We start from the raw sequence: 25,162 nt of genomic DNA on the forward strand, positions 1-25,162 counted from the left end.
GGTTTTAATTTAAAAGGCTGTGTGGTCTCTGCTGGGTTGCACAATTTCTCTTTGTGTCTCTGCTTCTGCTGATCAAATATTGCAAAGCCATTCATTAGGACAAATACAGCGAGCCACGTGCGAAGGGTCTGGTGAGTTGCATAAAGCAGTGTTGCCAGATGTAGAGCAAGTGAAGGGTTTTTCTTGGTATCCAGGGTTCAGTGGAAAACTAAAGGGGGCAGTTATGCCGAGAATGCAAACCTAAAGCTTGCCAAGTGCTTCTTAAATGGCTCTAGCCAATGTGAGACTAAACAACGCATTAAACAGGCATAAGGCTTGCTACAGTTAGGGAACTGCACGTCAAGTAACAGCCCTCTGCTATGTTTTAAACATGATCCCACATATAGATAAAGGCAAACACAACTCTGAGACGTTGTCTTCTCAGTCTAACAGCTAATGAGGGGTTGAACTTTTCAGGCCACCAAAATAAGTCTTTGGGATAAAAGAGCTTATGAAGTCTCATGGAAAGGTGCTGGGTGGAGCTGTGCCAGGCTAACGGCTCAGGGAAAACAAGGTAATTTGCCACCATGGTTGTCAAGGACATCTGGCTACAGGAAAGATCAAAGCCTCTGCGGCCTGTTAGTGAAAATAATAGGGAATCTCCTTGAGAGAGACCCGGTGCCTCGGCTCAGTGTGTCTGTGTCTGTGTCTGTGGGTTTTGAAATCAAAAGGAAGGCTTCTGGAGAGAGGGGTTTGGCTCTGATGGAGTACCCAAGGGATGATAGCATGGCACATTGGTATCTGGACAAGGTATTTGGAAGAACATTCCTTAATGTCTACCTGCAGTTGATGATGTGAGATCTTCTTATTCCGTGCTCTTAAACATATATGTTGCATAGTTAGAAATCTTGGGTGACAACCCAGCGGCTAGTCACACTTTTATCAAGCTCCCAGTGTACATCTGGTCCTTCGTCCCCCTTCCCCACAGCACTTGACTAGGACTCCACAAGAGATGGGTGTTCCAATTAAATAGCCTCTTAGTGATTCTCTGAGAAAAAGAAAGCCTTCCAAACTAAACACTGCAAGAAGTTAAACATTTGAGGTTTTCTAGTAGAGGAGGAATAGAAAACCTGTGAGTGGTGGACAAGGCCCCCACAACAAAGAGTATCTTGGATCTCACAGGAAAGTGTCTGTGTACTGTCTGGGGGAGTCCTATGAACTGCCTTGTACAGAAGCTATTTCACATCAGAAGTAACTTCTTAACTCCGAGGAAATTCTCTTAGCCGTTTCTCAATGGTCACAGAGGTAAAATACGAGTTCATTACATGGATATGCCTACCTCCAACTCCCCAGAGGCCTCATTTCAAGAAAATGTTAAAGACCAACTTCATACCAGGGGTCTTCTTATTTTCCAGGGATTGACTGGGGTTTAGGGAACTTTTCCCTAGGCTACAAAGCTGTGGGCTTCAAAAACAATCTAAGGGACCAAATGAGTGTGTTTCATAGAGACAACAAGCTGTGGACCTGGCTTTTTCCAAAAGTTTTATCCACCAAGTTTCCAAATCTCCTTGCCTTTCATTGTACTTTGTGTATATGTGTGCATATGTGTGGTGTGTATATTCTGTGTATGAGGGTAAGTGTGCATGCCACCACATATGTGTGGAGGTTAGAAGCCAAGAGTGTGAGTCCCTGATTCCCACCTTATATGAGGCAGGGTCTCTCCTCACTGTATATGTCAGACTAGCTGGATTGCAAGTCTCTAAGGGTTCTCCTGTCTACACCTCCCCACGTCTCTTTACTGGAACACTACAGTTGCAGACTTGGATCTGGCTTCACATCTTCACATTTGCACAAGTGTGGTGTGCTGAGCATCTCCCCAGCCCATGCCTGTACACTCCGTTTGTCTAATGCAGCAACCATCTTTGCCTGTCAGAGGCAGAGCAGGAGAGAACGTAAAGGTGAGACATGCAGATCACTGTTCTTGTCACTTATACTGGTGCCAGACACGTGACTGTTACTACTATTAATTGTCAGAACAAGTAATTGTTTCTGTCCCAAGCAGAAAAAATAAAGTGAGTCAATAATTAAGTGAACTTTTCAGGCATCTAACCTTGTCCAGCGGATTCTGCAACTGAGACTCAGACGAGTAAAGAGATGGACTGGCTAATTAGCATGGTGTGATGTGCCAGGCGCCACTCTAAACCACCATATTCTAACCCCTCAGCTCATTCCACCCCAGTATCAACACAATAAGGCAGGTCCCATTTTACAGATGAAAAAATTGAGGCACAGCATGGTGTAGGAGCTTGCTCAAGGTCTCCCACTGAGTAAGTTTGCAGAACTAAGGCTCAACCTGGGATTCTTCTCAAAAGAGGCCACAATTTTGGTCTTAAACCCTTCATTCTTCTGTTTATAGTGTGTTGACCCAGGAGAAGAAAGTCTTAATGAATAGTAAGTGTCATAAAATGTGAAAGTTATTTTCTAATTCCACACAGAAACCATCATTTGCTTAGTCCCCTCACACAAGTCCCATTGGGTACATTTTAAAAAGTAGTAGCAAGCATCCAAGGGTCAAGATAAAAGCCCAGTGCTTAAAAAAAAGAAAGAAAGAAAAACAATGTCTGTGGCCTATTAGCTCTGTGTACTAATGAGGGCAAGGTTATAAGGTCAAATCCAGATGTATCAATTTCAAAGAGAATTGTTTTTCCATAGGCAGTGACCATGCCCCTAACTTGGATCAGAACTCACACAAATGCATGCCTGGAATTCCCATAGGGGTGCTATGCAAGGTTATGAATACTGAGTCAAAATCCACACTGGCCCAAAGCTAGTGGTGGGTGTGTGTCTGTTTAAGTTGTGCTGTTCTTCTCTGATTAGACAGGCAGTATCTAACAGGATATACGAAGGCTTGGGGTGGATTCATAGAGATAATAAACAGATTTACTCATTGCTCCCGAAAGTCAAAGCAATGTGAAAGTGTTCGAAAGATGAGAATCATCAGGTTGTCCTTGATAACAAAGAGACACGACAACCTCAGGTTTATGACCTCGGACTTTGTGGTCATGTCAGAATTTCTGTTCTGTCCTTGGAGAACTAAAGCTCAAGCTGAAATAAAGGAAAGCAGCTGGCTCTGATTTCTCGAAGTGAGCAGATTGGCTACCTTTGGGGACCAACTGAAAGGATGTCAAAAGGTAAAGGAAGTTAAATGTTCCTCAGGCACTAGTTAAATCCAGGCTTCTCTCTTCTCCAATAGCATGAATGCTTGTTGCTTGCAACCTAGATGTCAAGTCTGTTAAAGTTAAAGGCCATTCGCTTTAACAAAATCCTCTTGTTTTCCAGACAAGGACATTTCAACCCAGGAAGTTTAAATGCCTGCCAAAGTCATATAAATAATGATTGACAGGTCTGGGGGTAGTTTTCTGAGCTCTGCATATCAAAGGAAGAAGTCTGAGTTTATAATAATAACCAAAGCCTCAAAAGTTTTGTGCAATCAATAACCACGAAAGCTAATTGCAAAGTTTCACTTAAACTCTTTAAAAACAGTATGCTTTAACACATGAAGAATGCCGTCCGTTTATTCAGATCTGTTCCTAATAAGCATGCATTGGAGGGATATTTTACAAAAGCCATAAATCTGGGGTAGCTGAAAGGGTATCCAACTTTCTTTTCTAATTGATTTACTTCTTCTTTCCCCCAGACTGCCCGAGGTAAAGCATATACAGTTTATTTAAGGGACTGTTTATAGACTCTTAAAACTGAAAAGGACCCCAGAACCTCTCTTTCTTCTGGTTGTTCTTAATTGAAACCATTCAAGATGGTTGGTTGTCTGTCAACTTCTTAAATACCTTAAGGAAGAAAAATTCCAGAAGTTCCCAAACAGCATGTCAGAAATGCTTTCTCTCCATAGCTGTCCAAAATGATACCTATGGTAACAATAACTTCTTTCATTTTGTTTTACCCACTGGTGTGCTTGCTTCAGACAAAACAAAATTGTAATGGGATGTCTGTCCTCTGTGTGGGTTCCAACAAATCAGTTAGTCTGGAGCTCTTTGCTAGTAAGTTTTCATCCCCACAATGGCATTGCCTTCCTCACAGAACCAAAAGAACATATGTTTGATTGACATGCTTTCTCTGTCTCTCTGTCTCCCTGTCTCCCTGTCTCTCTGTCTCTCTGTCTGTCTCTCTCTGTTTCTCTCTGTCTGCCTCTCTCTGTCTCTGTCTCTCTGTCTCTCTCTGTGTGTCTCTCTCTCTGGTACATAGGGAAGAATCCATAATTAGCTCTTCATTGGATCCCTCATTTTGTAAAACGTCTGGGGAAGCCACATTAATTTTGGATCAACTGCTCCACTTATGCTGGAGGGATATTCACAACAGATCATCCACGAGGTTGTGTGTGCTGTGCTACCAGAGAACTTGGGCTAGACGGCTATTGTGAGCTCATTTGCAAAACTGGGTCAACCTACGAAAAGCAAGAATTAACAAAACAAACAAACAAAGCAAACAAAAAACTTGCTCAGTATAATTCTAATAGGATTCAAAAACCCCTCCTTTTAAATAGCTTGTATTATACACACATAAATAAATAAATAAATAAATAAATAGACAAATTTCTTTTATGATGTTTAAATATCAAACCAAGATCAGACCCTGCCTTCCACATACTGAGAGACATACATACTTCCAAAGTGGAGTTTGACCAGCTTAAAATAAAAAGGTATGGGCTCCATAAAACTTTGTAAATAGAAAGAAAAGTCTAGTAAATGTCAACTGGGGCGACAGAAATATGAAGGGTACTCTCCTTTAAAAGGTGTTCTGAGGACTGTAAATGCTTAGCACTGACTCCCCCCCCCCAAACACACACACACACACACACACACACACACACACACACACACACACAGTAAATCTTAGGGGATGAAAAGGAAACAATAAAATTTGTTGACAACAGTTAATGCCTGTAAGAATAATTGGCTCAGGAAGAAAACAGACCATGAGTGTAGTTTGGGGATGGCCAAAGAACAGCTTCTAAGTTCTTGCTGGCATAGATACATTGCATCCCGTGAGGAAAGCCAAGCAGTTTTATCAAATAACTAGGTAGGCACCAGGCAAGAAGTATGTTCTAAAATATTTGGCGATCATGATCCTTGGTGGTTCTTTCCAGGAGAGTCCCACAGAAACAGTTTTAAGTTTACTTGGATTCAATCTTGCTGGTTCAAATTGATAGATACCAGGAACTACTATATCAATCAAACATTGAACTTGACATTGATCTTCAAAGATACATATTGATGGCCTTTGAGGAGTTCACTTAGAGGGCAGAGCCTGGTAAAGACATGTCATGGGTAATTTGGAAGACTCCGGAAAAGCTTTAAGAATTGACCTTCTTTTTGCCAAGGCTATTTTCCCTTCTGCCATATGATATACACATTCTTTTTCTAACCTCTGACTAGACTGAGCACTTCAAAGGCAGGGTCAGTCTCCTGGTCATCTCCAAGCTTCTCATTTATATCTTGTGATACCCCACAACAGATGATCCCCCAGTGATTTGAAGTAAACTAAAACAATTTAATAGGATCAGCTCTTATCATGTAGAGAAGATCGTGGAATTGACCAGAAAGCTACCAAGAATACCTTCATGCTTAAGGAACAAATCGAGGCAGAGGATTTAGCTTAAGTCATGGAATTGTATATGGGAGGATGTGGTTAAAATACATTTAATGACAGAGTGGACAACAGGACATGTTTCACACAGCCATTGTTTTGAAACCCAGAACTCTGCTATAAATATCAAGTGGCTATATGACTTCTTTTTGTTTTATGTTATTAAAACACAACTTAAAACACATTTACTGAAATTTGATCCTCACTGTGATCAAATGCAATAACCTCTCCAGCCCATTAAAACTGGTTTCCGTTGTGTGTGTTCAAAGCTCAGGTGTCTTTGTGGACACATTTAAGGATTGTCCGGTTACCTAGAGCTGAGTGGTTATTTTTTGTCTTAGTTTTCATTACCTGATGTAAACATCACAGGCATGATTACACACCATGCACGGAGTGCTGGACCAATCATGGTGGAGATTGCAATCCAGCCTGGCACTACACGGAAGGCACTTGGATAAGTACCTTGCCAAAGGAAGACAAAGTCCTTGGGAATTGGAGGTAAGACTTCTGTTCTTCAGAGAGAAAACACGACTCAATTACAGCAAATTATAGAACACTCTTAATTCCTTGGTCAGCTATGTCCATGCCTCATTTCTCTTTGTATAGAAGGTTCTTAAAGGTGAAACAAGTCTGGTATTAAAAATCATCACCCACCTAATAAACTCAGTCACTTACCCTGCACCAGAAAACTAGATGGAACTGTTCAATTGCCAGAAGAGTCCGCAAATTCATTCAAATAAAGACTGGCAGGGAGCACAAAGTGGAAAATTTCCCATTCAAACAGCTGAAAGCATGTTCGACTCTGATCACATTCTGCCAAGTTGTCTTTTTTATTTTATTTTGCCAAAACCATGGTAAATACACATTACGAGTCTTCTTAGTAGTTTCCTTCATAGTTTCAAACTTACATGCATATTTTGCCTTCTTCACACACACACACACACACACACACACACACACACACACACACACAAACACACAAACACACACACACACACACACACACACACACACACACCATACCACACAAGCCACAGCCATAACCACCTGCCTCAAGAGAGCCTGGCATTTAGCAAGAAGACAAGAGAGACTTAAAGAATGTGAATCATCTCAGGAGTTATGCAGAACTTGAGCTTGGGTGATTGGGGTTGGGGGGTTCACTGAAGTGATCTGTCTGCACTTGAGTAATAGGAACCCTGTTAATGATTCATTCCCAGGTTCCAGGAACTCTTTGCACTTCCAAAGAAATGTAAAGAGTTCACATCTGTCTTTCAGTTTTTCACTGCCTTATAATATACTGTGAGATGGATGTGTGAGGTGGATTTCTTTTTTTCAAGTGATCACTCCCCTTGGTGGCCATTGACTTATGGGTGTGTGTTATTTACAGACATTGGTTTCTCTGTCTCCTTCCCACGGACTGCTGACTTTCTGATTGTCTGAGACCTACTTTTAAGATATGTGATGCTGAATGTTTCAAAGACTCCTTTCTAGGTGGATACAATACCCAGGGAAGAACTACATCAAAGCAAAGTAAGGACAAAAGACAGAAAAGAAAAATATCAAAGTCAATCTGCATTGAGGGCATATCGGTAATGCTACCACAGTGCACAATTAGAGAAAGCTTATGTACTTACAAACATCTCTTGGCAAAGATCACCCTTCTGTCCACACGTGCCGGCTTTGTGTTGCATGGAGCCGTCTAATTCGTTCTCCATTTAATTCATTTCTCAACTTCACATGAATTTCGGGTGCAAAATCCTTACCATTTTACTCTAAGTTACAGAACACTCAGAGTAGCTCTGCATGCCCTCTGGATGTTTATATATGCACCCAAATGTCTAAGAACAAAATCTGCAATTCTCTAGGGTTATTCTCTCACATTTCTTCATTGGGAGGAACAGGAGAGTGGGAGTTTATCGTAAAATCTGGAAGAAGGCCCCCAGAGGAAGCAGTTAAAGGCAAACCCTTAAGGAAGAAATTTCGATTCTAAATCTCCCAAACATGCCAAAGCCCCCACTGAAATGCTATTCATACTTTAAGGTCATGGATCTCAGGAGTCTGGTGATGGCTGTCAGCCACAGGCAGTCATTCAGTTACTTGCCCCATCCCTGCAGTTGTAAATCCAGGAAACCATATACTTCAGCATCATGGTAGCCCAGAGAAGAGGGCTGGGAGAGGGGGTGGGAGAGCTACTCACTGAAGTAAAAGCCTCTTGGTCCACACACGAACTGAAGAGCATCCACCAGCTCAGCCCCACAAAGGGTCTCTGGTCCAGCTGTGGCAGAGCTGGTGAAGGTGAGCAAGCAGAGCGCCAGGTAGAAGAGATGTGAAGACGACATGACACGTATCTTTATCTGTCGGAGGGGAAAAAATAGGGTCAGGTATCCTTCTGGGTCTGAAAGGGTGGGGCAGGGATATGTTGACCCTTGCTTGGTACTCCTTGCCATCACTCATTAAGAAGAGCAGTGTGTCATAAAGGAGTGTCCTGGCCTAACCCTGTCTTGATATCAGACAAACTGTGGTTAGTCCCTTTGCTACTGGATCTTCAGAAGTTCTTCTGGGGCTTTCATGAGTTCCCATTATGAATAAATAGGGCATAGGGGCTACAAACATTTATTGGGTGAAAAAAGATGCAGTTGTGTGTGTGTGTGTGTGTGTGTGTGTGTGTGTGTATTGAGGTCCCTATGCCAGTTTGAGAGCCCAACAAGATGTCTGAAGTATCGAACATTAAATTGAACTCATCTTTGCCGTCAAACTGTTTCAATTAAAATACTCTAAACCCTGGCCATCTCCAGATGGTACATATATTCATTATATTTATTTTTGATCAGAATATTAAATTAACAAGAGCATCTTTCTCTAGTCATAGGTTAAGAAGATTTAATACTGGCCAGAACAGTGTTATGAAAAATCTATCAGAACTTTTCAGAGAGGGAGAGGGAAGAAGGGAGGGGGAGGGAGAGCAGTGGTGGGGGAAGAGACAGAGAAATCTTACCTTTGAAGGTTAGCAGCTAACACAACCACAGGTGGGAAACGAAACAAGTAATCCCCAAATAGGAAAGACAAGGAAGATTGAGGGTCGCAATTGTCTCTCAAAAGTGTAGAGACAGAAAGGTATGACCTTCTTCCTTACACATCATGAAGGCCATAGTCTGAAGGTCCATAACAAAATGCAGGTTGAGGAGAGAAGTCATGATGTCTTTATTTAATTAACGGTTTTTGTGAGGTGGGAGCCTTCAGAAAAAAAGGAAGCCTTCGCAATGGGGGAGGGGCTCTCCCATTCTGTTGTGCTGTTTTGCCTCAGTTCAGTGGGGCATGAATTGGGCAGAATTAACCTTTAATGATGGGAGGCTGAGATGAAAGACCCAGCGTGTCTTGCTTCTCCTAATTTTTCTGTTCTCCTTTGTGAAGCATTCATAAAATCCTGGGTATAAGATTTAAGACCCTTCTGTGGGGAGGGGCCCAATGAGCAGCCATTCTCTCTGGCCAGCTCCTCTACTGAGAGTCCTGGGAGGTCAGAAGCAGATGTCCTTGTTTTATGGCTGCCTTGAGAAAGAGGGTTTCTAGTTTCTATTCCTGCCTTGGGGGTGAGTGACAAGCACGAAAAGGGGGCTAGCAGAAGGTTAGGAAGTTTAAAAATCATTGTCCAAACTTCAACAGGACATAAATGTAATTCTTATACTCCAACCCCTCTCTCCTTTACTATTAGAGAGGCGCTCACTGAGAGTCATTTGTAAATTCAGGACACTGGGTTTAAAACCTGCAAGAGCCCTTTCTGGAGCAACAGGAATTCTGACTTCATCTCTGGGAAGCATTCACAGAACACTCCTACCAACTTTATAACAAAATCTACCAAGGGACCCTTGGTTGGTTGGCACAAGCTAGCCCAATGGTTAATTGCCAGATAGTATCACTGGATTCCCATGACTTGAGTCTCTCTTCATTATAAGAAGCAGACAGAGACTGTGCTGACATTCCAATGTTGCTACTTGTGAAACCAGCATGTACTTTCTTCCAGGAAGGCCCCCAAGGTGAGCGGCTTCATCCCGTTCAGAGACATATGCTTTCAATACCATGGAAAGAGTCACCAACAGGCTATTAGGTGAGCCACCCTATAAAAGGGGTCATGAAGATATCCTGGAAGCTGTAAGTGTTAAAAGAGACCTTTTTTATTTGAACCTCACAGTTGAGGCAAATTGATTCAGTCCCAACTTGTTTGGAGATTGTGACTCAGACATTCAGTTTACGGCCACTTTCCCTGTCCCATGTGAGCCCTCCACTAATGAGCCTGTATAGCTGGCAAACTTTGCTCTATTTTTAAAATACATTTTCAATTTAGTGGCTAGTTCTTCAGCCTGGCATTTAGAGGGGGGCAAGGAACCCCCAAGGCCCTGATTTTTGCTCTCACAAGGTAAATATTAAGTAGTGCTTATAGAACAGCCGGAGATAAAAGAAACTCTCTACTCTCAGTGGCCAGGGACACAGGGCAGGTAATTAAGGAGGTGGTATAACCCCAGTGAAGACCTTGGTACCTTTGCTCAGTAGGTTTTCAGCATGGATGCGCTCCGTCTCCATATAACCAAAGAAAACAGATTTTCTAGACATGAACTAATGATATCTATCTACTCCTCATCATCATGAGAAGAATGAAGGGGGAGATTTCCCTTCAGTATTTCTCATGGAAACGTAAACAAATCCAACCCAACAGGGCTTCCTAGTTCTTTGTGAAAGGCCAGGCTTATAATCCCCATAATTGGTCTTAGAGAACACTTGCCTACACTCCTCTGGCAAGAGAGCAGGTCTAGAATGAATACTACTCTAGCAAGCCCATTTCTGAAACACTGCCCCCTACCCCTGCCCAGTTTCCGAGAGTGGCAAGGCCAGGAACCTGCAGTGGTTAGTTTGGACCAGCTCCACAGAAACTCTTACTCAATCTCACAGGCTTTGTAGATTTTAGACTGTCATGAACTGTCCCAAACTACATTTTAATAGTTATTCTAAGGGATAGTGGATTTAAGTCCGTCAAGACAGATGTACCTGTAGAACTGAAAAACTGAAAATTGCTCGAACCATTTTTTTTTTTTGTTTTCTTTCTGCATGGAATTATACTGAAAACCACTGTCTGATAAATATCATTACTTACAATCGTAGGACCTCTGGTGTCTTTTTCTTCAGCTCAGAGACTAGTCCAGCACACCCAAGAGAGGAAAAGTTTATCACATCATGATCCCCAAACAGAAAACACCAATGGACTTGCTTAGGAGATTTTAAAAAGTCCAAAACAAGTCTCCCCATATGTTCTCCATTTCCCCGGCCCCCTATTTCCTCAACCACAAGGAAAACGAGTCAAGGGAAGCCATAGATGGAATCCAAAGAGGGCAAGGAAGGGCTTGAGCAAGGGAGGGCCAACAGGAACCAATCCTGACCCCAGAACACTTTCCTCAAAGACCACTGACAAATCCACGTCTCCAAGGACCTCCCTGTGTTAAACAAGTAAGATATCAATTGATTCCAGACGTTTAAACAACAACAAACATGGCTGGCCAAAATACCAGGGCAATAGTTGTAAGAAGGTACTCACTGGAGGTGCGCTCATTTTGAAATGTCCCAGGTCGTTTACACAGCAGGTCAGAGTGGGTATTATGAGGCTGAGGTGAATTCAAAGCTGAGGACTTAAGAACGTGTGTGTTGTTTTGTGGGTGGGGTTAGTGAAAGCATCTAGTTACATTTGGACACCCCTACAGGTGTGCTAGGAGCCTGGATTAAACTGCCTTTTGTCCATTCAAACAATGAGCAAAAGGCACAGCTGGGAGCTGGGGTCCATCCTTTGCTCCAAGGGAAGCCACTAATTTCCATTGTATGGCTGTCTTGGCTAGCCAGAAGAGCATCCGAGTTGCAGCTCCTTCCCTTCCTCCCCCATCTTCCCCTGGCTCAGGCACGGGGAAATACCTTGAGACTCAAGAGTACAAAGCCAGCCCGTGCCCTGTGTACCCTTCCACACAGCTGACCTCTATTTCTTGAACTACGTTTCAAAGACCAGCACACAGCAGCTCCTTTCAGACATCTCCTGCTGCAAGTACAGGGGGGGAAAAGTTGAAGCGGATTGCTAGCTCCGCTTCTGAAATGCTCTGCAGACTCTGCACGGAAAGAAAGTTCATTTGGAGCCGATTTTCCAAACGTGAAATGAATGCCTGCCGAAGTAACATTCCACAGTCCCGTTGGGAGACACAATTCCAGCTGCCAGACCACACAGCGTATACGAACGCCGACTTCACTCCTGTAAGGTGACTAGAGCTGGCTGGAATCGCACGGACCGGACCGGCACAATTAGGTGCTTGTCAAGGTTGTCTCCCAGAGTCCCAAGCCACTTACTTGCTTGCCTAAGAAAAAATCCTAGCGATGAAGCATTTGTAAGCGGCAAGGAAACGCTGCTGTCTTTGGGATCTTTTATGAATTAAGCCCTCCCTCCGGCTACTGCCTCCAAAAAGCCAGTGACAGCGGCTTAGAAGTGCTTGCAAATTGAAAAAAACACAAGTCTGGAAGGATATAATTTTGCTGAGAATGGAAACTTGAAGTAGAGCCAGTGATCGAAAAGTGAAGGTGGTACACCGACGCGGACGCGCAGCGGCGGCTGCTGCAGCGGCGGCAGCGGCAGCGGCAGCCACGCGGGCAGCCACAGCGGCAGCCACACGGGCAGCCAGATTCACTTTAGCACACAACAGATTTCACTTTAGTGGAAGAGCAGAGCCTCAAACCGAAATCCGAGCCCAAACTCAGTCACAAAAGTCCCCTTCCGAAAAAGAAAAGTTGGACAAGCAGCTGCCTAAATACTCCCGCTTTCCGAGCCCAGCGTGAATCTGTTTAAAATTTCTGAATATGCAAAGGCAGCAAAGTTGTCTATGAGCTTTTACAGAAAAGCAAATTAAACTCCACTTTAACTTTGACTTTCTGGGCAGAAGTGCAAAGAATTCCCGATTCTTGGCTCCCAAAAGCATTTTTTTAGAAAGCTTTTCTCTCATCTAAAATGTAACTTTTAATCGGTGACATGCCTCGTAAATAAAGTCCTGACAAATCACACATACATAGACACAGACACATGAACAAGATCTTAAAAAGCAAACGCCTGCACTTGGGGAAGACAAGCACATCCCGAGTTTACATTCATGCTTTCTAGCCGTGAGCCATAGGCAAGATTTAAAGGAATCTCTTAAAACGGCGGCGTGGAAGCCCGCGGAAGCCCTGTAGAAGTGGAGGGTTTAGCATAAGTACCTTGCGAATAGTTTCTACCCGTACAGATAGCTCTGCAAATGCATTCATCACAGGGAGCTGTTTTTACGGCACACGCAGAACTGCACACTCAGCAATTTGTAAATAACTCCCAGTTTTGAAACAATGCAAATTCTCAAGCAAACCTTAGGCTGAAGACAGTTTAAATACAGTTTAAATACAATTTGAACACAATTCTCCAATGAGTTAAAAAAAAGAAAAAAGTAAAGAGATATTTACCTTCAAGAAGTCACAGAGGCAGATCTTAAATAATTGAGCTGGAAGACCGCTGATTTTCCCCATCGCTTCTGAAGTACAAAGTCTGGAAATGAATTGGTGGGCAGGAATAATGAGGCAAAAAGAATCCAGAGAGATGAGAGATGTTAGAGCAATGTCACATTTCAATTTTGAGGACTTCATTCCATTGCGCAGGCTCTGTCTGCTCTGAATTTAGCAGTGACAGTGAGATTTAGCAAGCAGGAGAGGGATTTAGAGAAAATCCTCACATTTATCTCCAAAACACAGACACTGTAGACAGGAAACAGCTGGGGGAATGCTCGCCTTCTCTCTCTCTCCCTCTTCTGGCAAAGTTATCGAGTAAGGACTTTTTTGGGCACCGTGACAAATAGACAAATAACATTATACCTTTGCTTTTAAAAACTGGAGCACAGGAGCGGTTTCTCCCCCTTAGAAGAATGTGGGTTTTTGACAGGGTTAGCAGACATTCGATACCAATGCAGCCCCAGAAAACAGAATCCGTTCTCTGATTAACTTTTCATGGGGCTTGAAAGTACACTTGTCTGCTAATGTACCTTACCAGGATTAGAGGATCTAAGCGGGACACACGAGTGATTTTATATTTTAGGGCAAATAGAAAATTTGAACAACAAGAAAAAAAAAACAATAAAAAAAAAAAAAAAAAAAAAGGGAAGAAAGACCATCTCCAGAATGCACAATGATGTTAACCCTGAAATGACCAGAGTAAAGTAGGTTGAAAGGCAGCTCTCTGGGGAAGGGGATGGGGTGAGGAGATGGGGGTGACCCTTGTCCTAGTTGCCAAGCGAGGGGAATGATCTCATTTCCTAAAACCTATGGGCAGGCAGCGGTGGGTTGGCTCCCGTTAGGACACTACATCATGCTTTGTGCTAAGGATAAGACTATGCTGAGCTCCGAGACAGATTGAAAAATAAAACGATCCCATTTTTCAACAAAGCTGGATGCCTGTCACCCCCTCGACCCCAAGAAAGCAGGGTGGGAGGCACATACTGTTTCCCGTTGGCTGTATTTTTTTTTCTGCATAAATGTGTGTGTGTAGAAGTAGGGCACAGTGTGTTTGCATGCATGTGTGTATGTGCACGTGTGTGTATGCGTGTGCATGTGTGTGTGTGCGTGTGTGTGTGTATGTATGTGTGTGTATGTATGTGTGTGTGTGTGTGTGTGTGTGTGTGTGTGTGTATTCCAAATAATACCAGCTGGCTAGCAATACCCTCTCCAGGGTTATGATGTCATTCAAATCCCTCAACTGGGTAAGTGGCTGGCAGCAGTGTCCAAGCCGGCTGCTTTGCTATTTATAATGTATAAACTTGCCTTTGCCGTAGAGAATGGCGTTCTGATCTTTTGTTGATACGGTTTGGACCTATTTCTTGGTGGTTTTCAGAGGCAGTGGATAGGAAAGTGAATTATGAAAGAAGGTTACAAAAGCCGCGCTCTCTCCTTGGTTGTCTCTCCAGGTGCGGTGCGCTTCCCCTGGAGAGATGGAAAGGAGGCAGACTTGCCTGGTTCTCTGACTCTCAGCTCTCCGGAGATGGGGGGGGGGGGGTTGAAGGTACCGACACATCAGTGGAGACAGAGGCCAGCTGGAAATGCTACACCGCCTCCTTATGCTACCCCATGGCTAGAAATCTGCTTGGAGAGGTGGTTGTCCTCAAATGAAACCGGTTTGGTTTTGCAAGGGATTTGGGTTTGGTCCAATCCTCTGTGTGGTCAGTGCTTCGCGGCAGTGTTTACCTTTGAGACAGGAACATTAGAAACCTGGGGCGAGGCCGTCCCAGTGGTGGGTGATGTTAGCTATCATTTGGAGAGTACCTACTATGTACTCGTTCTGGAGAGGAGCAAAAAGGAGCATGCAACAGGCAGGAAGAGAGATACTTTCCCGCTGAAGTCTGGAGACACAACAGTGCTGGGAGGCGGCAATTTCTCAGGGACACAGGAAGTGAACGGAGACTGGGGGAGCAGAGAATGCTGTGTGAGAGGCACTGCACAGGACTGGGAAGTTCCTGTGGGTAGAACTGACTTAGAGAACACTCAGAAGGGCAGCATCCCAGGTGGTCCTGCCACGTCTGCAGCAGTAGGCGATCCACTGACCCAAGGCGTCCATGAACCGGTCTTTCTTGAGCAATTGATTTATGACAACTTATGGAGATAGTGTGTGTGTGTGTGTGTGAGAGAGAGAGAGAGAGAGAGAGAGAGAGAGAGAGAGAGAGAGAGAGAGAGAGAGAATGATGGAGGGAGAGAGAGGGAACCACTAACCCATCCTCCTTGATGAATATATTATATGAAACCAAAGACCTCCTGTTTTTAACTCCGTCCCCAGCTGAGAGTTGACAGGTCCTTGGTTTGTAAGTGGAGAACTGAGTCCAGCCTAGGCACCCTCATCTATTTCTGGGCACCTTTAGGGCAAGCCAGTACTTTGAATCACCTCTTTCCAGATCAGTTGTAGCAAACTTTGTCTTGATACATTCTAGAAACTTACAGCATTTCTCCAGGTTTGTGAGACTAAATGTTACGTTTTCTGTGCACCCTGCTGTGCTATGGTGTGTGTATTCTCTCTATGTGCTGTGTGTGTGCTGTGTGTGTGCTGTGTGTGTATGTTCTGTGTATGTGCTGTGCTGTGTGTATATGTGCTGTATTTTGATGCTGTACTGTGCCCCACCATACCCTTCTATGCTGTTCTGTGCTGGCATGCCATGGCATTCTGTGTTATACTGTGTGGTGCTAATCCATCATTGCTTCCTGTTAAGAGCTGCTTTGAGGACTGAACACATATCATCCCATGAAACACTGCGCTCTACCACTGCCCACACAGGGGATCACTTGGTTTTATCACCCCGATCACCCTTAAAGAATAATTGACTTTTAACTTAGGCCTCAGTTTATGTCCCAAGCAAAGCAAAATGAACTTCGGTGCATTGTAATTATCGTCAACGGTGCAGAGGCAACATTCTGAGGTGAACAATCAGTTTCCTATTGGGGGTGGGGAGCAATTTCCTGAAGTGATTGTGTATTTCAAGCTGGAGAATGCTCTTTATTAGTAGGGAGAGTGAAGGAGCAGTGAGGGGTCAATAGTTCCTGGAGAAATCTCCATTTTCTTTGTGCATTCTGGGAGTAAAGGTGAAGATGAAAGGGGCCTGTAATGAGGGGGCACAGTACCTGTTTAGGAGAGAAAGCAAGGGCTGCATCTGTTGATGAAGCTCAGGTGATAATGAGATGGATGTCCAAGGAGAGTCCAGGCCAGGAAAACCCCACTGGAGAGGAAGAACCATGGTCATTCCGAAATCAGCGACTGCTTCTATAGTTGCCTGTCTGGAAAAAGAATCTAACAGATATGGGAACTGTGTGCCACAAAAATAGCTAGCTGCAAAGATGTGCTCATCATGAGAGCATCCACTCTGGGGTCTGGGATTCACAGCCTCACCTTCTGCATGTGTAATGCCTGTTGGTTATAAATAACTCTCCCCTCGAGCCTTCTACTTGAGCGGTGTATTTGCATAAAGCCACAGCTTCAGAAGACTTCTGACACCTTTCTTAAAAAAAAAAACAAAAAACAAAAAATGAAACAGGAAAAGAAAATGAACTTGATCATTTTCAGAAAGGGAAGGTTGGTCGAGAGAGAGGCGCAGGAAATGAGCTGGTCCCAGTCCCCTTTTCTTTTAGCTGGAGCCCCATCTCCTCTGTGTTCATTAGAGGGGGGTCACCTGCAAAGGTCATGTTGCACACTGTCAGCTGCATCAACAATCTGTGTCTTTAATGCCGTAGCTGACATTAATGTCAGTGTTGTGCGTGTGCCTGTGCGTGTGCCCGTGTGCGTGAATGTTACAGAGGAGGGAAATAGAAGAGAGGTGGGGGGGGGTGAGTAAATAATAGAACACATCAGAATTGAAAGCAGAAGGAAGGACTGCTTAGGACCAAGAGAGAGCAGGGTGGAGGTGAAGAAGAGAAGAGATGTTCTGGATGGAAATTTGAGGGGAAGGGGCTCTGGCATCTTCAAAGGCCACTAGGCAGAGAACCTGGTGACACTGGTATCTCTCTTGGGTCTCTCTTTGTGGGAGAGATTTTCTAGACTGGGATCTAATGTCTGAGGCGGAGAATGTGCATACATGACATTGATCTTAGAGGAAAGGGATGTACCCCAAAACTCATTGTGCTGAAGAGAGGGGACCTGCTAGGTTTTCCAAAGTGTCTGCTCACAGCTTCTTCCTGTTGATCCTAGAAAGACATTCTCTATCTCGGGGAGCCGCTGTAACCACTTGAAGGAATGTTTTCCCCCCGGGGAGGGGGAGAAAGGGGACGACAAATCCATTCACTGAAGAAATCGGTGTTTTTTTTTTCTCAACATCAGACTTGGATTTGATTTCTTCTAAAATGTCAAAAGGACAAACACTGGAAACAGAAACCAAATTGATGTGGGTTTGTGAGCAAAACAGTCTTAGTGGTGGTAGATGAGGCGTCACCGCAAGGGGCAAGTGTGGGCTGTTAGAGGGAGAGAACTTGAAAGTTCACAGTACTTGTCAAGACTGAACAGAAAGTGGGACAAGAACACTCCAATTCCAAACTTCAGGGCTAGAACCCACCCAGGCTCTTTCCTTGGGAATTAAAAAAAACGCGCCCCCTTGTGGGCAATTGGAAAACTGCCACTTCAGTCTTTATTGGACACGAGTCTGGGAGTGTGTGTGTGTGTGTGTGTGTGTGTGTGTGTGTAGGAGGAAGAGGATTGGGGGAGGGTTGAGCAGTCCTGGATTAAAACATAAACTGTGAATATCTTTATTTAATTAAACCTTTTAAACTAAAGATGTATATGTTCGCCTTACTATCTTTGGGGGGGGGGGAGGAAATATCGTGAACTTCACGGATAACTTCTTTATGCCCAGTCTCATGGTATGAAGGAGACTTAAAACACAGTGTTAAAAGAATTAGAATGCAAAAAATAAATATAGTAAGAGTAAAATACTTTTTAAAATCATAAAGCCTCTGAATAAAATGACCAAGCTTCTCATTTTATTAATAAGAAAAATGACACAGGGTGTAAGAGTTTCTGGATGGGGAATGATGTATTACATGAAACCTAAATTTAGATGCTCCCAGGTGGAGCTTGATTCAGTCCTCTTGTGTACTCTTCATAGTTTCTAACACCTCGGTTTTCAAAATGTGGGTTAGAACACCCGGAGTCAAAGACTCACTAAATACAGAAGTGATTCCATTTTTAACCCTCTTTCTATCCTGAATATATGAAGAAGAAAGTTTCAATCTGACCCTAGTTGGTTTGAACACATCCCCCCATCTTGCTTCTCTCTTTAATAACAAAGAGACAGTAGACCTCAAGCCCAGTGTTTTTAGAGGGGCTGTTTCTAGCCAGAATTCAATAATAGGGTAGTATATTATTATTATTAATATTTAATGTTACTATGATTTACAAAACTTATTTTGGGCATTTGATTTTAGGAATTCCCATTTAAGAGAAGGAATGCTGGACTTACAATAAATACGTTATTATTTCTTTAGGAATGAATTTATTTTATTATTGAAGTTAATATACAAAGTGATGGATTTCACTACAGTTTTTTCATACTAGACATCATTATAATTTGTCCTTAATCAGCTCCCTTTGACCATCCCTTCCCACACCTGCTCCTCCCACACCTGCTCCTCCCACACCTGCTCTTCCCACACCTGCTCCTCCCACACCTGCTCCTCCCACACCTGCTCTTCCCACACCTGCTCCTCCCACACCTGCTCCTCCCACACCTGCTCTTCCCACACCTGCTCCTCCCACACCTGCTCCTCCCACACCTGCTCTTCCCACACCTGCTCCTCCCACACCTGCTCCTCCCACACCTGCTCTTCCCACACCTGCTCCTCCCACACCTGCTCCGCTCTTGGCCCTAAATAGTTCTTCCACCTTCATGTCATATACCTTTCTTCCATTGGTCTTTTCCTTCAGATCTTTACTTCATCTCCCTTTCTAGTCCTAACACACACACACACACACACACACACACACACACACACACACACACACACACTTAGATCTAGAGTCTGCCTATGAGAAAAAAAAAGAAGCTTGAATTGTATGCCTTTCTGAGTACTACCTTAAATAATTTAACATTGAATATTAAGTATATGCACCCAAGTCTCAAAAGTACCAATTTAACAAATATATATTTAAACTAAGTAAATACCACTATGGATGTTCAATCGTTAAGACAGCACATGGATGATGTGGAAAAGCCGAGCAGTTTAGCGTCATGCCACGTGACATGTTATTGTGTTGGGAAAGCAGATGCAGTTACCAGATAAATGCTGATAACAAAGACCTCGGGTGTTTAGAAAAGATGGCACCCTACAAATGAGTTGATTACATTCTAGGTAGTTTATATTTCTGCCAGTTTCATTAATGTTTTAAAGCAGTCTTTGGAAGGACCTGGAGATGTTGATGTAGGGAGCCCTTTGTGCAGCACCCAAACATGGTGCTGGCTTCCCGCCGAGAACTCAGCAAACAGCTGTTGCCCAGCCAAGAGACTTAGAGCGCATGCGCCATATACATCACAGCCTGCTCTCGGGGCATGCTATTGAGTTACTGGAGGGCGCACCAATCAGGTAGCGACACGAGTCTCCTGGGCATATATAAGCAATGCTTTTCTCTCTCACGTGAAGAAGTCCCCTGCTCAAAGGAGAAGTCCCCTGCTCAAAGGAGAAGTCCCCTGCTCAAAGGAGAAGTCCCCTGCTCAGGGAGATCCCCTGCTCAGAGTATTGTAGAATAAAGGTTGTTCGCAGAAGAATCCTGTTGTTGCACGCCTTTTCCTGTAGGCGGGAAGTGGGGCGCGCGACAGTTATAACAAGCTGGAATTGAGTGAGGGCTGGAAGCACAAGCTCCTTTCCAAGCTGGAACACAGCGAGTGCTGTTCCAGGCATAGGCCAAGTGAGTTCCAAGTATTAGGGTGACATAGGAGATGAGGCTGTCACCATGGTCACAATGTGCTAGTTGTGGAGCTCCTTTATCTTCTCTCTCATTGGCAGCAACCTTGAATGACTGGAGGATAGTCTTAATCCTTCATAGTTTTCTTGTCTGATGAGCCCAGGGAACAAACAACAGAGAACTTAAAATAAAAACAAAAATGAACGAACAGACTAACCAACCCCACAAAAATGACGTAGTAACGGACTGTATTATTTTGGGGTTTTAGAAGGACATAACTGATAGGTTCAGCACATACTAAAAGGGGGAGATACCAGCCTGGCTTACATAATAGGGGACAGGTAATCCAACAATGGCCACCTGGAACTTGAGAAACTGAGAATCCGGTGACTTCACAGATCACTCCGCTGGGCTCAACCTTCTTCTGGTACTGAAAGCTGCAGGCTTTATGTAGAGTTGCTACTCTTCAGTCCACATGGGGCTGATGAAAAAGTTCGATTCAGGTGTGATGAAGGATAGTAGCAACAGAGACATTCACCAAATAGATATCCCCACAATCAGGAAGCAAAGGCAAGCAGACAAGGCAACATTGCCTCTCTGGAAGAACTAGGTTGCCTAGGTGAAGGGTCTTCTTCCCTCAAACAGTCCTTCCTGAAAATGCCCTCAGAGGCCCTTCTAGAGGCATGTCTCTGCTGACTTAAGAGCCAATCCTGTTGATAATCAAGATTTACCACAACACAGTTTACATTACTACCCAGGCTGGTTTCAGCAGCTTGGGGAAAGAGCTGATAGACCAACTGATCACTACTTAGTGTTCACAGTGATTCCATTTTGAAAAATCCAACTGCAATGCTTATATTTTGGGAAAAAGATTTTTATGGAAAATGAGAGTATTATACATGATAATGATCTAAGAATTGAGATGAAGGGCCTAATTTCTGTGAAGCCTTAAACTGTTCAGGAAACAGGATTATCAGCCATCTACCTCTTCATGTGGTTGAAGAAGTTTTGTTGTGCTCTTTGAGACGGAACATGGCCTTTGGCCTCATTTAAAAAAAAAAATCAAGGAGACTCTTGAGAACCCTTTAGCCTAATTCCTGCAGGGGTCCCTTGCGTGGATAAAAGTTTGAGTTCTCAGAAGAGGAAGAAGAGGAGACTTTGTGCCCACTGGGGCCTTTGGTAATAAGCCACTTTGTAACCATATAATCTTGAAGCATGAGCTCATTTTCAAACTGGAGCACAGTGGAGGCTGTCCCAGTCATTGGGAACAGTATGAGCAGAGGCAGACAAGAATGAGAGGCTTCAAGGGTTGGTGTGATATAGGAAATGAGGCTGCCACCCTAGACTGTAGAGTACCTTTATCTCTTTCCTTGATCCTTGAATCAGCTCCTTCAGACACAGATGTATTTACAATGTACATTTTCCCACCCCATAATGTCATGGTGATAGCTTCAGCTTATTTCAGAGAATTAAGTTTTTAATGTTGATTTAATAACATTCTAACAAAGTTGCATTAGTCAAGATTTCTTAGATAAGTATAATACATGCATGCAATATTCCTCTTTTAAGGAACTGACTTATACAGATGTAGTGGGTTGGATAGCTATAATCTACAGGTAGACCAGTAGGCTGAAAAGCCAAGGCTAAATTGCTGTCCAAATAAAAACATTTTAATACCAAAATTTCTCCTTTTTCCTCCAAGGAAGTGAGCTACTCTTTATTGAGGCCTTCAATCAACTGGGTAAGGCACAGCCACATCATGAATAGAAATCAGCTCTACTAAGAATCTGATTTAAATATTAATACTCCTTTGAAAGTAATCACAGGGAACCAAGTAAAATGGATCATCAGGTAAAGGTACTTGCTGCCCTTCCTGACAACCTGACTTGTAGCCCCAGAAACCATAAGGTGGAAAATCAACTCCCTCAAGTGTGTCTGAACATGCATATACATGCTTATGTAGGCAAGCATGTATGCAAATGTGTGACATGCACACAAAACTTCTCATACACACTAAATGAAAATTAATAAACTTTCAAAAATTATAGTAACAGTTAAAGGACATTTGACTAAGTGGGTTAGCTGACACAGAATTAACCCGTTACCAATGGCTCGGCAAAGATACCCTCACTGATCCTCATTAAAACAGCATCCCGGTATTATGATTCTTTCCCCAGGTCACAAAAGAAATCTTAAGCGAATGGTTCATGTTTTTGATTTTTCACTTTGATCTGTGTGTGTGTTTTTCTGTTCCTTCCTTCAAATGGTTGGCTCACTCACATATTGCTGCTTGGTTTTTGCTAAAAGGAAGCCTTCCTCCAGCATTTGCCTTCACCATGCCATTAACATTTTACAAAGGTGCTGCTTACTTTTGTCAGTGTTTTGGATTTTTTTTTTTTATTTTGCAGCAGGAAATAAATATACATAAAGCAGATGCACACCTTCACACCACTCAAAACACACGCACGCAGGCACCTACTTAAGCATCTGTGCTGAGTTTTTCTAGATGAGATGAAGTGTGTTCATTACCTCACAGGGCAATCTGTTGTTTGGATCAGTGGAGAGAAATTTCAGGCCTATTCAAGCTCAGGTTGTGTTTGGGATAAGGCCCAATGAAGATAGACATTTGTACATCCCTTTGCCTTCAGAGGGTACCACAGGGCCTGGCCTCATTTGTGTCATGGCAATACAATTTGAGTAGCAGAGTGATAAGGGATTTTTGTTTTAACATTCATAATGGTGTTCTGCATTCTCCAATTTTCACTGAGCGGGTATCGTAGCATTTATTACCAACATCATTTTCTGGTGCTAGGTGCTATGCACACTCTCTGTTATTAAGGTCAGCTGAAGCTTTAGTGTATGTGTGCATTTGTGTAGGTATAGACTTGATTTCTCAGTTTCCCTTTTTATTCTTCAAGGTGAGGTCTTGGCTTGCTTCCATGACAACCCTATGCACTTACTCATTAGACTTCAGCATATTCTTCCACTCCCTCTTACAATGTCCTTAAGACCTGCCCCTTCCTTTCTACTTTCCTCCATCATCCTACATTAGATGGAGGAATGCCTCACTACTATGTGAAATTCTTTTTCCTATTTCCTTTTTTTTTTTTTTTTTTTTTTTTTTGGTCTTTTCCCCAAGCAATCCAGCCAATGCCCCATTGCTGGAGTCATTTTCCTAAGATGCTCTGTTCCTGGGTCTCACACTTCAGGGACATGAGATGGGTCCTCGGGGGCCTTTTGTCCATTTAGGTCCTCCTCTTAATTTTAAATGCATCCTCTTCCCCAGTAGCCTCATCTGTTTCTAGTCCCAGTATAGCATCTGCACAGCTAAGTTGTACTTCTAAGTGTTTAATGGCTGACCAAGAGACTTGGTCAGTGAATGATGATAGAACTACTACTATGGGGCATGTATTATATCCAGTTCTTCATTTCATCTTACTTTAATGATCTCATGTACTTTAATGGAATATTTTATTTTCATTTTCACTTTAACGGGCTTAGTGCTGTTCTAGGAATATATAACACTCTCCAAGTAGTTGTGAGACACATGAGGAGAGTTAGAAGACCTAAAGTGCTTTTGCTAATGTATGGACAGTAAATCACAGATCCCAGAGTTAAGTTCAGGTTGGTCTGATTATATATATATGTGTGTGTGTGTGTGTGTGTGTGTGTGTGCGCGCGCGCCCAGAGTTAAATTCAGGTTAGTCTGATTTTATATATATATATGTGTGTGTGTGTGTGTGTGTGTGTGTGTGTGTGTGTGAGTGTGTGTGTATGTATGTATGTATCTTGTTGATACAGGTTCAGATAGAATTTATTGCAGAGAAGCTGGAGAAGCACAATGAGACATTTTCTTTCCAGAAGGAAGAAGCTCAGTCACAGCTGGACTCAGACTAGGAAAGCACTTATGCTTTTCTGATGGGAAGGAAAGATGGGCTTTCTGAATTGCAGTCTTCTTGGAGCTTCAGGTGTGAAGAGCTACAGTGAGGCAACTTCAGTGCTAAGTAGCATCTTCCTGATATCCCCAATGTGACTTGGATAAGCTTTGTTTACACACAGTGGGCTTTAATGCTTCTCACTTGATGGCTACTTCACTTCTTAGAGAGCTAGGCTTGAGGGACAACACCATCCTCATTTTGATGCCTGGATTTTGTAAGGCTGAAGAAGCCAGGTACTCTTTGGGGTCCTTCTATACCTGACTTCTTTTTTTTCCTGTCTAATAAGTACTTTTCCTGAACTGGCCCCCTTTAATCAACCCTGGTTTCATATCCCTCATTCTCCACAAGGAAAACAGTGACTTCACATTTGGATCTTGTTGGAGTCAGAGCCCTGCCAACCCAACTGGCAGGCTTTCTCCAGACTTGGGCTTCCATCAAGGTAGTGATCCCACATCCTGGCCTTGGTGAACTCCTCTGCAAGGTGCCAGGGTTGTTCATCTCACTCCACTGGTTGGCAAAGCAAGAGACATCCCGAGATGATTGTAGTATTTACAGAGTTGGGACAAACCCGAGGCTTCTAAGTGGGAGCCTATGTTCTTACCAAGGGGTTTTTAAGGTCAAGCCTCCCAACACCTGACCTTTTCCAAACCTCTCACTCCAGGGGATTCAGCAGATAATGCAAATGAAAGCATGGACAGTTTGCCAGCTGCTGCCCTTAAGTACAAGCCCAATAGAGCAACCAAAGGACTCGTAGGACCCAATATAAAACAAGCGTGATATAAAAACCAAAGGCCCTGGGGACAGAATGGAATCTTTACAGTGGAAGGAACAAACCCAGAACAGATGCTAAGTGAGGTCACAAAGAACTGTCTAATGACAGTCATTTCCGTTCTGCACCAGCGTCTACCCCTGTGTACTTCTGCAGCTAATAGGTAACATCTCCACAGTGGCACCTAGGTCACAAGCATGCCAATGCCATCACTCCATTTGTCCTACCATCGGGAATTTTCTCTCTGAAGGGAAAGCCATGAAGTTAGTGAATGTCTGGATGCTGCTCATTGCTGGGACAGTCTAACCATTTGTGCTGAAGCTGCAGTCACCCTAAAGAAGAACAAACTTTCTTCTC

General features: G+C 43.4%; 1 protein-coding gene across 5 annotated transcripts in view; it reads right to left on the reverse strand.

Moving 5' to 3' along the window:
- The window catches only part of IGF1 (insulin like growth factor 1), a 75,547-nt gene extending 61,841 nt beyond the window's left edge, over positions 1-13,706 (reverse strand). For 2 of the 5 annotated variants that reach the window (XM_080935899.1, XM_080935898.1), the window contains exons 1-2: positions 13,147-13,367; positions 7,838-7,994 (exon numbers count right to left, since the gene is read on the reverse strand). In XM_080935899.1, the coding sequence (XP_080792025.1) occupies positions 7,838-7,994; positions 13,147-13,326 (337 nt within the window). In that variant the 5' untranslated portion in view covers positions 13,327-13,367. Of the gene's footprint in view, positions 1-7,837; positions 7,995-11,221; positions 11,317-11,648; positions 11,745-13,146; positions 13,368-13,551 lie in introns of those variants that run through there. The other 3 variants (XM_080935900.1, XM_080935902.1, XM_080935901.1) reach the window with 3 other exon arrangements.
- Positions 13,707-25,162: the final 11,456 nt, after the last annotated feature.

The sequence above is a fragment of the Micromys minutus genome (assembly GCF_963924665.1).
Source record: "Micromys minutus genome assembly, chromosome: 22".
NCBI classification, from domain to species: domain Eukaryota; kingdom Metazoa; phylum Chordata; class Mammalia; order Rodentia; family Muridae; genus Micromys; species Micromys minutus.